The sequence below is a fragment of the Balaenoptera musculus genome, chromosome 6, assembly GCF_009873245.2.
Source record: "Balaenoptera musculus isolate JJ_BM4_2016_0621 chromosome 6, mBalMus1.pri.v3, whole genome shotgun sequence".
NCBI lineage: Eukaryota > Metazoa > Chordata > Mammalia > Artiodactyla > Balaenopteridae > Balaenoptera > Balaenoptera musculus.
Genome location: NC_045790.1, coordinates 95,978,098 through 95,991,182, shown reverse-complemented (window position 1 = coordinate 95,991,182; position 13,085 = coordinate 95,978,098). Strand labels below are relative to the sequence as shown.

Below are 13,085 nucleotides of genomic sequence, written 5' to 3'. Positions count from 1 at the left end.
ATGACTATTTATAAGTGCTAATCAGGCTGGAATAGGATAAAATACTGGTTCCAAATCGAGTTCACAAATGACTCTCATTTTCCCATGCAGCCATTACTGAAAATATAGGTTTAGTTCCTGTTTGAAATGATTGGGAAACAAAATATAAAAATCTATTTTCATTTTGATTAAAAACAAAAAAAAAAAAGAGTAGGTGTATTTTCATAGACCTCACTTTCATCTGTGGTCATTTAAAAATATTATTCTTTTCGTTTTGAAAAACCAGGACACTTTGCTCCATTTAGGGCTCCCCTTTCAGTTCCAACATCTTGTTTGCAAAGCCTCGGGCTGGCATCACCCGAGACACTCACTCACCGGAATCCACGGCCTGCACTCGGACCGGAGAGTCGCAGCAGATGGTGAAGCCGAAGCCGTCCTTCCCCCTCGGGATGGTGATCTAGGACACAGCCCTGCCCAGTTACTCCCAGAAGCCATGAGGCTGCTGCCTCTGCTCCAAGGTCGCGAAGACCACAGTCCCCACCCCAGAGCCACCTTCCTCTCCAAGGTTGCTGGAGCCAAGAAGGAGGCTGGCCGGCCCCTCGCTGTCCCTATCTTGGTCCAGGCATCTTGAGCACTGGGTTGTGGGCCAAGCAGGAAGGCTGGGAGCTCAGGAGGTAAGCCAGGCCCATGTGGAAGGGCCCAGGCAGAGCCTTGGAAGGGTGAATCTCGCCTTCCTCAGCCCTGGCAGACATGTGGCCTAGCCCTTTACCTAAGGGCCCACTGCACTGCACGTCTCCACCTCACCTGTGACCCACTGCCTGCTCGGTCCCTTCCTCCTTTCCCCAGGGGTTCATGGAGCATCGGCCCAAGGCTGGCCCCATGCTGAGGGCCCAGAGACAAAGCTGGCCAGTTGGCTGCCCTCCCAGAGCACAGGGGAGGGAAGACAGGGATGCACACACTCACCACCTCAGGCCAAGGGGCAGGGGACACGTGCTAAGGGGTCTCAGGGTCGTCCACCGCCAGGGCCTCAAGGTATCAGTGAGGGCTCCCGGGTGAGGAGGCAAGTGAGGGCACAGATAGGTTTCCTGGCTGAACCTGAACTAGCCAATGACTTCACTGTGCCTGCTGCAAGCCTGTGTGCGTGGCAGGTGCACAACCCCTACTTTCAGAAGTCCCCTGAAAGGGCCCTGCCATCTGGATGCTCTTTTCAAAGCAACATGCAATTATTGAGCTCCTACTGCATGCCAGGCTCTGCTGAGGTACCAGGTCATGAGGCCTTGGTCTCTGGCTCCCAGAGGAGCATGAGGGTACACTGATCTCTCCAAAGCAAAGCAGGTCATGATAAGCATTACAGCAAAACGTGAGGATGGTGCTGGGAAGAGTCCTTTGTGCTTTGACTTTAGATGACAGGCCTGGTGCACGGCAGGAACCAGCAAGTGCTCCGCTAGTGAGGACAGCGCTGCAGCCTCCCACCAGCAGCGGAAAGCTGGCAGGGTGCGGCGCGGTCTGCTAGCTCAACTCAGTTCTACCTTGCTGCATGCCCTCTCTGTGCACCCCCAGTTAGGCTTTGGGAGGGGTGCAGAAAGCCCAGCCCCTGCCCACTCAAAGAGCAATTCCAGGCTGCTCAGAGCAGGTGTATGAGAGCAACAGCCTAAGGCAGCTAAAGTCAGAAAAGGGGTCTGGCTCCCTGGATGTGGCGTGGGCCCTGGTGCAGCATGGGGTAGAGCACCCCAGGCAGGCTGAGGAAGAAGCCAGCTCAGCAACCCTTAGAGAGGTCAAGGGCCACCGCCTCGTTAGGAGACTTCTACCTCCTTCCTTTAGGGGTTACCTCTTCCAGGCTGGGTGCCCGGCATTCACCTGTCAGCTGTCCCAAAGGCCAGGCACAGGAAAGGAGAGGGCCAGGGAGCCCGGGGTGACCCAGGCCCTTGGATGCTGCTGGGGAGGCCCCTGAGGCTCTGCTTCCCACCAGCCCTGGGCCTGGATTCAAAGCGAGTTTGTAAAACAGGAAATCTGACAGACAAGGGGAAGGGGGGGGGGGCAGGAAAATACCCTGTTCCCATAAGAATTCTGGGAAAACACACAGCTAAGACAGGAAGAGAAAAAAAATGGAAAGAAAGAAAGAAAAACAAACTCTGGAGTGAGCGCGGAAAGCCCAGACTGAGGCCAAGGGACGATGACAGGAGCCCGGTCCACTCCATGCGGCCAGCAGGGATTTTAGGGACCTCACAGCCCACCCTCAACCCAGGCAGAAGCTGGGATGCCAGCATCTTGCTAGCACTTCCCCAGTCCTACCCCACCAAGAGCCACGGCCCCTCCTGCCTGGGGCGCGGCTCTGGAAAACCAGTCCCAGCACCCAGGGCTAACAGTTTGGGGACTGGCCCCAAAGCTGAATCTGGAGAGAAGGAGGGTGCTCCAGAAAACAGCCTGTTCCCCGCATCCAGGTGGGGCTGTGGACAGGAGACCCCTCTGCCTTCCTGGGCACCAGCCTAAGCAGAGCCAGTCCAGACAACAGTCCAGGCCAGCTGGGGGCTGGGAAGAGGGGAAGAGGAGACAGTGTTGGGAAGCAAGCCCCTCTCCTGCTCAGTGTGAGGGGGTGGGACTGCGTGAAGGAAGCAGAATTATGCTCTGTCCATCGTGACCATGACCATATTGAGAGGACAATGTCCAAAGAACCTGATCATCACTGCAGCCCTGAGGGAATGCAGGGCTAGTTTCAGTATGCCCATTTTACAGAGAAGGAAACTGAGGCCTGAAGCAAGTAAGCTCTCAGCCCTCCTCTCTGACCTCAGGCCTCAGGGTCAGGAGGCAAGGGGAGCAGCCCTGCCCTAACTCTGGGACCTCCGCGACTCCTGGCAGAGGCCATCCTTCCTGGGGTGCTTCTTGCTCTTTCCTGTCCAGCACAGGAACTGCTACTGCTCTCAGATCTCACCCATGCCAGCATCTCACTTCTGCCCTCCTGCTTGACTTCTGACCCTCTGTCATGCTTAGACTTCAATCCCAATCCCTAAATGTCACAGTTATTGAACCCCCTGCACCAGGCACTTCATACACATTCCATTTACTTTCACAGCATCGTCACATTATCACCCTATTCCACTGACAGGAAGACTGAGGCTCAGGGAGGTAAACTGCCATGCACAAGAGTCAGACCTCAAGAAGGGCAGAGCTGGATGTGAGCCCGGGTCTGGCACAAAGCTGGTGCTCTCAACCTCGCACTACTTTCTAGCAGGGGATCCGTTTTGAACTTGAGTCCCAGAGCCCCAGGCCCGGACCACACTCATGCCTGGTCCTACTCTGACTGCCAGAGTGTCCCGGTCCTCAGGCCTGTAGTCCCAAGTGACCGAGGACTTCTCGACCTCCCACCCCGTGCCCTCTGTGCCTCACCACCCCGCCATCCAGTTGCCAGTGTCGCAGGGGCTGCTCTGCAGGCTCCAGGAGGGCGGGAGGGCCCTGAGAGCTAGGGACTGGAGAGAGAACACACATGTCCCGCGCACGGTGCAGGAGGCCCCTCTGAGCATCTCCCTGAGACCTAAGTCTGCCTGTTTGAAGGAGTTCAGGACCCAGATTCCAGGCTGGTCATTAAAACACAGAGGGACTTTTCTATACTTTTAAAATCAGAACCATTCCAGAGTCCCATCACCTTGGACATTCCCAAAATCTGGACATCCCTTGCCTTCACCCTGTCTGACACCATGCCTTTTTTATAAGAAAAAACAAATGTCCCTCACAGTTCCAGAAGAGTCTTGGGGGCTAAGGGATCATCACTCCCACTCTGCCCCATATCCTGAGACTGGAGGCTGAGGGCCAAGCCCCCTCCATGACGTTGGGCTCTGAAGCCAGAGGACTCCGGACCCACCTCAAGGCATCACAGCCACCCGGGAGGAAAATCATGTGTGCGCACATATACACAGACACATCCTACCTCGCTCACAAGCACACACCAACACACGCTAAAACACAATCACACCTACACAACGCAGGACAGGCACTGCCGTCCCATCAGAAGTAGGGAAAGTTAGCAAAAAAACACAAATCCAGCTGTTCAGCAACCTAGCCACTTACAATCTCAGGCTTGGGATGCTCTTTTTATAACCCACACTCCTCCCAAATAAAAATGACAGAAAATCAACTAGATAATCTCACCATGGACACCACCCAGTCAGTGGTTAGGATGGCGAAAAGCTGGCCTCGTCTGCCCCTAGAGAGGGGCGGCAGGTAAAGGCCACCTCGGGGCCAGTTCCTGCCTCTATCCTCCCCCCAGATCACAATGAACCTGCAAGGGGCAGGAGGAGGCAAGGAAGGCCTTGTGGGGAGACAAGTCCTGCTCAGTGAGCCCACACCCCTGACCCCCAACGACACCCCATGCGCCCCCCAAGGGGCCAAGCACCCACCTGGCGGTAGCGGCGCTCCGAACACACCTTGCAGAGCCCATTGAAGCGGTTCATGGCTGCGGGTCCTGCCTCGACTGCCGACCCATGAAAACCCGGCTCTCCCCCCCAGCAGTGGGAGCCCGCACTGCGCCCCGTCAGCCTGGCATGACCGCCCTGGGAAGCCCGCCCCGCAGAAGAATGGCAGGAAATCACCTCTCACCTCCCCAAGCCCTGTCTGTGCTGTGTGCCTCGGCACGATAAGCCCGAAGGCTTCCTGAAACCTCCGAATGACAAGGAAGAGGGAGAGTTTTATATTAAAATTCCTGTCAACTAGTTAGTATTCCCCGGGCCCCGGCGGGGAGAGGGCGCCTTTGTTCTGGCTGCATTCTCCGCCATGGGCCACTTTGTGATTCCAGTGTTCTCACAAACACCGCTGGCTGGAGGAGAACCCAGGCAGAAAACACGGCCCACTCTGTAACAACGCCGCCTCCCCCTGCAAATCCCAGGATCCCCGGTACAAATGCAGGGAACTAACTCAGCCTGAGAACCTAAGGATGCTTTGCACTCACAGACATCCCACGTCAAGACAGGGAATACAAAACATCTGGAGTTTGCCTGCCACTCAGAAGCTCTTAAAAGTCAGTTTCCTCATCCATGTACATGGGCTGCTTTAAGGATCCGATGACAGACCATAAAGTCAGGTTGGGAAGGGATTTCCAATCACTAGATAATCCAGCCTCCTCTTTTTACTGGTGAAGAAGTGGGGGCCTTGAGCAGTTGAGATCACACAGCAGGGTGGGATGGAGCTGGGACCAGAGCCCCAGTCTTGATCCCTGCCTTGTAGAGCAGTGCCTGGTGAGCCTAGAGCCGCTTCCACCAACCTCGAGCCCCTGAGGAAAACTACCCAGCCACTCACATCCTTCATGCCAGACAGTGTCCCTCGGTCCAGCCCAGCTTTGGTTACTGTACAGTGGTCAGGTCACCCAGGTTTCTAATCCTCCATCCCTCCATGCACACGAAGAGGGAGTTGAACAGGTCACCTCTTGGGGTTCTCCCCCTGCCCTAACCAAGCCTCTGACAATCACCCACACCTTGCTGAGTCCTACGGACATCTCTGCGTGTGCAAGCCGAGTAAAATCAAACACACCTCAGAACAATGTCCCCAGAGGCCAGGGCCTGTGTGCAGAGCCCAGCACGAAGTAGGACTCTCCCAGGCCACCTAGAAACCTGCAGTGTTGATGCCCGGGCAATTCCCACAAATCCCCAGGGAGACTCCCTGGTCACTGTCCTCTCTGTGCTCGGCATGTACAGAGAGAGGGAGAAAGGCCTTTGCAGCTCCCCCACTGAAGCTGGAAGAAAGCTTTTAAACTTGTAATGAAGCCACAGAGAACAGAGACCCAGCAAGTTACTCTAATACTGTACTATCCAGTATGGTAGCGATTAGACACAGGTGCAACTTAAATTTAAATTTTTAAATAAAATTTAAAATTCAGGTCCTCGTTCATACTAGCCACATTTCGAATGCTCAGTAGCAACCGACGGCTAGTGGCTGCCACACTGGGCAGTGCAGCCCTAGCCGGTACGCTCTGTGAGGGCAGGGATCTTTGACAGCTATATCCCGGCACCCGGCACAAGGCCTAGCCCATGTAGACGTTCAATAAATACTTAATGAATGAATGAGTGAATGACTTGAGTGAATGAAAGGGGAAATGTCTTGTAGATAATAATACACCTAAATGTCATATATTATCATGGAAAATATCACTGTCGTATCTTCCCAACTAGGCCACTTGCAGGAGACAGCCATACCTGGAGCCATATTTCAGATCCTCCCTGTGCCACTTGCTGGCTGTGTGGCCACAGAGAGTGACCTAACATCTCTGAACCTTACAAGTCCCACTCATCTGTGAAATGGGTAGTAACAACCACCTCAGAGGTGGGAGTGAGGGTCATGTTAGATAACAACCGAGGGACTACTCAGCACTGGGAGCTTGTTTCTCCCTCTCTTAGTGGTTACAGCAAACCAGAGATCACCTGCCATGGCCTGCAAAGTGACAAATTTGGATGAATTCCCCAAAATCCCTATAGGAAGGTTCCTCTCTAGCTTCAAAGCCCTAATGAAGTGAGGACCCATCGGTCTCGGGCTCAGACTCACAGCTGCTCCCTGACATCAAGGGGGCCAAACCTGAAGGCGAATTGGGCCACAGTGGCAGGGGAGGCAAGGGGCCTGAGGGGGCCTGCAGGAACGGGAGGACTCGGCTTCAAGAGCCCGAAAGTCAGTACAACCCAGACTCCTCTACTTCCAGGGGCCAGGGCCCGGCTCTCTCCCCACTGCTGCCCCAAGCTTGAGTAACCCAAGAAAAGCACCAGAAATAACCTCTTAAAAATGCACAACTTGCTGAGTTTCCAAGCACCAAGTGAATCTGAGTCTCAGGCACCGAATGCTGCCCTGTTTAGGGGTCTCCTGGGCCAAGGGACTGACCAGAAGCAGGTTAGAGCCCAGAGCAGTGCTCAGGGCCCGTCAGTCCTGCCCAGGTTGTCCCCACCTACCTTGAGTTTCTCCCTGTTCTCGGTGTCCTCACCTCCCAACAGTCTCAACAAAGGGTCTGGAAGGTGACAGAGCAGAGTCAGAAAGTTTCTGCTGGCATCTAAGTGCCCGTTCCACAGACCACCCAGAGGGTGAGGCCAGGGTGCCAGGCCCATGTGGCGGCCCAGGTCACTGCTGGCCTCCAGGATGTGGGAATGCCCAGGCTCGGGCCAGGCAGGGACTCAGGAGCCAGATGGGTGCGTGGGAAGGACAGAGCAGAAGGGGAAAATCCTCAGGACCCACAGCAGGGCCCACATGGCCTGTCTGCAGAGGTGGGCGCCCCAAGGTCAGCCAGGCAGCCCAGAGGGGATCCTGAGACCACGGACCCTGAGGAAGGGCCACACGGGAAGGTCCAAAAGCCCAGCCCTCCATGAGCTAGATAAATAAAGGAGTCATGGGCATGAGGCTGCCTGCAGGCTGCATTCTAGCAAGCACTCGTGAGAAGTCCCTGGACCCAGGGTCTGATGGCAGCCTAGGGTGACACATGCCACAAAACACAGGGACTGAGGCTACTACACAGTGGAGTGGGGGGAGCCCTGGGGGTCGGCATGTCTGGGCAGAACTGAAGGGGGTGGACATGCACCTCTCAGGGGCTGCAGTCTCCGCCTGGCCACCTTCAGGTGCTTGGTCCGGCCCAGGTCCTCGCGCAGCAGGTAGTACCAGCCGCTGGTCTCCTGTCACAAGAGAAGGCGTGACATGCTCAGAGGAGGCAGAGGGCACAGGTCAGGCAGCCACCAATCCCCGTCAAAAAGCAGCAGCTGGAGAGCCTCCTCAGGAGCAGCATCTCTGCAGACACACACACTCCAGCCTCCCTTCCCCAAAGGGAGCTGCCATGCCTGCACCTCCAGGAAGCCCTCCTTGATGCTCCAGGCAGAGCTGATCCTCCCCTCTGCCGATTTCCCACGCCTCTTGTCCCTAGAGAACAAGTCTACTCACAGGCTTGCCTCCCCCACTAGGCTGTACACAGGCTCCTTGATGTGCCTAGCACCGTGCCTGGTACACAGCAGGAGCCCAATAAATGTTGACAGAACAGAAGGGAGGGAGGGAGGGAGAGGCCAGAAAGCAGGCATCCTGAGGCCCCTGAGCAGTCCCCAGGGGCAGACATCTTCTCCCAAGAGGGAATAAGGCCAAGACTGCAGTCAAGACAAGATAGTTGGGACCCACATGTAGGATAAAGGGTCCTCAGCCACCTACCCCAGACTTCACTTCCAGGACACAGAGCTGGGTGGCAGGGCCACCTGGCAACTCCTTGCAGCAGGCCACCAGAACATCTCCAGGGATATGCAAGAGGAGCACATCCCTCCCCTGCTCAAAAGCCTCCAATGCGGGGAGTGCCATCCAAGTAGAGTTGGGTAACAGTCTGGCCACCCACAGGGAGGGGCCTCTAGGTCCCAGAGTCCTCACCCAGCCTGAAGGAAAGCGCCACAGAGGATGTTCACTCCATCCCTGAGCACCTGCTAGGCCCACAAGCCTGAGACCTGGCAAACAACGTCAAGGCAACCCCTGGAACAGACCACGAGAAGCACCCGTCCCTCAGCCTCCAGGGCAGGGAGTGCTCTGAGCTCTGAGGGACCTGCCAGTGTCCTTAAGGGGAGACACCAGACCTAGAGCCTTCTGGGAAGACTTGGAGCTGCCTAACAACTGGTCTCTGACAAGAATGAGCCAAGGCAGGAACCCAGATCCTTGGTCACGCAGGTAACAGTGTTGTTATCAGGCCAGGGGGCACCTGTCTCAGTGGGGCACCATCTTACAGACTGAAGCCCCGCCGCAGGGCTTCCAGACAAAGGCCCCTGCCTGTACCAGCCCTGGCTAGGTGGCCTGACACTGCCAGAAGCTTCCCTAGGACCCACCTTGTCCGGAGTCAGGAGGGACTTCACCCCGAAGCTCATGCAGCCAATGAGTCCACTCTGTCTGGGAGAACAAGAGAAGTTCGAGTGAGCACCTTTTCATTGCGCTACATCGGGAGGTCGATTGTCAAGTGTAACATAGGTTTGCCTGATGCACTGCGGTTTACGAAGCACTTTTACCTGCATTGTCTCATTTGATCTTTCCAACTTTGTGAGTGAGGCTGGAGTGGAGTTATTCTCTCCATTTCACAGAGGAAAAAACTGAGGCTGAGTTGATCCCCTTCCCAAGGTCACAGGACTCATTAGTAGCAGAGTCCCATGGGAAACCCACCACAGAAGCTCAGAGTTACCTCGGAGGTTTGAACCGTTCTGGTGCTGGTAGGTCTGAAGAGCCAGTCCCCAAAGGGAATTTCAGCTCCCACATCTGCTGGTGATGCTCAATCCAGGAGAAAAGTTATGGGACCTCAAGCTCAAGAAGATTTGTCTTAGGTCCAGGCAAGACCTGGGCAGTGCTTGGACAGTTCCAGATCAAGGTCCAAACCAACCTGACACACAAAAGTTGCCAAGACCAACCTGACCTGGCTGCCAGTGGGCCAGTAGACATGAGCCAGGGTCAGGACTCATGGAAATGTCACGCTGCGCAGACAGGCTGAGTTCAGTTGGGTCCTACTTGACTAAGGGTAATTCAAAGTTCCTGAAAAATGTCCATCATTAAGTTCCAATGTGCAACACTGAGGGACTGATTGATACTTGGCAGCTTTCAACAGTGATAGCATAGATTAATATTAATGAAGTGACAAAAATAATATTGCTATTATGAGATAAAAGCAAGTTTATAAATCTATAGTTTAATGAGAAAGATGTCCACCAAAATATTAACAATGGGTGTATCTGGCAGGTGGGAATAGAAAGGTTTTTCTTTTCTCCTTTGGGTTTTTAGTGTTTTTAAATTTTCACTGGGAACAAGCGCTACTTTTGGAATCAGAAAAAAAAAAAGTAGTATAAATGTATTTGAAAGTACTTCTATTCTACCACACCTTTCTCCACCCTAACACTAGAGTTGCTTTCTTTTTTTTTCTACCTCTTCTCTCTTAGCATATCCCCAAAACTCAGGCCTCTTCAGAGATTGGTTTAATAGCTATTAATCAAGAAACAACATGGGTATTAAGACTGGAGCAGAACCCTGATGGTTGACTTCAATATGTGAGGGACCCACATAGATGAGGGATTCAGCATGTTCTGGGGAAGGCACCATATCAAAGCCAAGGATGTAATGAGCTGCCTCGATGGGTAGTGAACTAACACCCTGGAGATGTGCCTCCTCCGAGCCTGGTCTAAGGGGGCCTGAACAAGTCCACAGAACACCCTGAAGAGCCTGTCCAAGTCCTGTGCCCCAGAGCCTGCTCCTGAGATCCAGACCCAGTATGTCCAAGGTGGGGTCTGGGCATGGGAGTCTGGAGAAAGCTGCCCAGGGGATCCTACAGGGCACCCACCCGTGCCTGCCCCAGTCGAGGACCGGTAGTGTACAACATCTTTATAAATACATTTTGTTTGGATTCTCCAGAAAGGATGGCAGCCTACCACCTGACAGTCCTAAGCAAAATAAAACTGGCTTCTTGCCGGCAGCCAAGCCGATTGAGGGCCAGGGATGCAGAATGCTGGGGACGGATTCTCAAAGCTGGTACCCCGCCCCCACAGATGCACACTCTGCACCAGGCCGTGTCTCACCAGCTACTCTCACTCTGCTACCCGCCCCCCGCAGCTCTCTCTTCCTGCCCCCGCTTTCCTGCAGCCCGGGCTGCACCTGCTCTCTTCTCCTTCCTTGTCCCCTCCCATCATACCAGGCCATATTAACCATCTACCCATAGAGAACAGTGTAGTCACTCCATTAAAGCGACCCTTCCACATCCACCTGCCCACCCAGCACCAAAAACAAATACTCCTCCCTCCTGGCAAGTGGCCAAGTCAGCACTAATGGAGGGGCAGCTGCAGTGACCAACATGAGTGGCAGACACTGACCTGAGCTGACATCCCAGAAAAGCCTTGTCAAGCCTTTGCCAAAGTCCTCATCACTGATTTAATTTTGTGTGTCAACACATTCAAAAGCAACCCAGCTGGTATCTAGGTGCCCACACTGCCTTGCTGTACACTTTTCTTTCACACTGAGTATGGCTGTAACTTTCTAAATCTCCAGGCAGGATGCTTTAGCTGTAATAAAGGCTGCCTCTCCCTGCTCTTCAGTAAGTGGAAATTTCACCCCCTGGTGCTTAGAGAATACTAAATGGTTAATAGCCTCTCGTGAGCTTTGCTTCCTGCTAAGGGGCCTCCATGATTTCATGATAATTTAGGCCAAGCAAATGGTCACAATTAATGTCCATAAGCAGGAACCTCTAAGTGTTCTTCAATTAGCTACTTCTGAAGCCTGTTTTCGAAAACCTTTGGAAGAAGAAAGACTTTTTTTACATGCAGCCTGAGTACACGGCAATATACTAGTCAGGTAATAAACTTGGGAGACCGCCTGAAATTTCTCTAGGCACAAAGTCTCAGGGGCCAAGCCTTGGGTACTTCTGAATGCCGAACCCTAAGCTCAGTGAAGCCGTGACAAACGGATGAATCCATCATGCCCATGTTGGCAGGCACTGGGCAAGGAGCTGCAGCATTAAGGAAACAAGACAAACATTCAGGAATTTAAATACCAGTTCAAGACAGCAATACAAGGGATGTCACTAGACAGAGTGAGATTGAGAGTTGAACAGTGCAGGCAACAAATGCTGAAAGCTTAGAGAGGCAAGAGGTAGTTTAGGGCTGAGATGCTCAAAGAAGGCCTAAAGAGTTAAGCCAGAGAGAAGGAAAGGAAGAGCATTTCAGGCAGAGGGAATAGCTGGTACAAAGGCTCAGAGGTAAGGCATCATGGAACATTCAAGGGCAAGAGTACAGCCAGCCCTCCGTATGAAAGGATGCGGAACCCATGGATACGGAGGGCCGACTATACTATACCACTTTATATAAGGGACTTGAGCATCCATGGATTTTGGTATCCACAGGGGTCCCGGAACAAATCCCCCATGGACCCAGAGGGATGGTTGTACTCGGCTCAGTTTACTTTTGAGCACAGGGTAGGAGACCCGCTACAAAATGAAAATGCGTTATTTTAAGGGAATGCACTTTAATTCTCTCTCTCAGGGGCTTAAACTATTTCTGTTACAGACTTATCCCATTTAATCTCAATTTATTTTTAATTTGATGGCTTAAATCGCACAATATTTTTCCAATCATTTTTTCTTTCCTTAGGCTCAGTCCCCATCTCTGGTCACAAGCTTTCTAACTTTATGGCACTGCACTTGGCACTGAGGTTGTTTATAAAATAGTTTAAAGGAAAGAGCACAGAGTACCCAGGATAGTGTGCGACACACAGCAAGCAGCCTCTCCATATACTTAATTACTGTTAGCATAAAAGATTCCGTTTTTCAAACATATGCTGTGTGTGTTTTGGGGTTTTCTTAACTTGGTGCATAACATTACAATTCTAAGATTGTTCTCTGACCACAAGTTCTGAAAACACTATGATTGACACTAGAAGCTTCAGTTAGGCTTTTTTTTTTTTTAATTTATTTTATTTTATTTTTTATTTTATTTTATTTTTGGCTGTGTTGGGTCTTCATTGCTGCACGCGGGCTCCCTCCAGCCGCGGCGAGCGGGGGCCACTCCCCGCCGCGGTGTGCAAGCCCCTCACCGCGGTGGCCTCTCCTATCGTGGAGCACGGGCTCCAGGGTGCGCGGGCCTCAGCAGCTGTGGCACGCGGGCCCAGCAGTCGTGGCTCACGGGCTCTAGAGCACAGGCTCAGTAGTTGTGGCGCACGGGCTCAGCCGCTCCGCGGCACGCGGGATCCTCCCGGACCAGGGCCCGAACCCGTGTCCCCCACGTTGGCAGGCGGACCCGTAACCACTGCGCCACCAGGGAAGGCCTTCAGTTTGGCTTTTACCATATCATCAAACAAAACTTTTAAGTAGTTCAGTTCCATAGTCGGTGACATTAAGGAGTTACTGTTAATTTTTAAATGTGATAATGGCATTGTGGTTGTTTTCGTAAGCCATCTTTTAGAGATTTATATAGCTGAGATGAGATGATGTCATGAGATGGGATTTGCTTTAAAATAATCCACTGGAGGAGGGGAAAGTGGGTGAGGGCATAAATGAAATAAAATTGGCCATATATTGATAATTGATGAAGCTGGGCTATGAGTATGTGAGGGGTTATTACATACTATTTTCTAACTTTGCATATGTTTGAAAATGTCTATAA

At 52.9% G+C, this 13,085-nt stretch overlaps 1 protein-coding gene across 6 annotated transcripts in view; it reads right to left on the bottom strand.

Annotated features, from left to right (window-relative positions):
• The window catches only part of RGS3 (regulator of G protein signaling 3), a 129,306-nt gene that overhangs the window by 92,202 nt on the left and 24,019 nt on the right, over nucleotides 1-13,085 (bottom strand). For 3 of the 6 annotated variants that reach the window (XM_036855444.1, XM_036855448.1, XM_036855445.1), the window contains 4 exons: nucleotides 8,787-8,847; nucleotides 7,520-7,610; nucleotides 6,900-6,955; nucleotides 355-436 (listed from right to left, as the gene is read on the bottom strand). In XM_036855444.1, the coding sequence (XP_036711339.1) occupies nucleotides 355-436; nucleotides 6,900-6,955; nucleotides 7,520-7,610; nucleotides 8,787-8,847 (290 nt within the window). Of the gene's footprint in view, nucleotides 1-354; nucleotides 437-4,370; nucleotides 4,529-6,899; nucleotides 6,956-7,519; nucleotides 7,611-8,786; nucleotides 8,848-13,085 lie in introns of those variants that run through there. The other 3 variants (XM_036855453.1, XM_036855446.1, XM_036855447.1) reach the window with 3 other exon arrangements.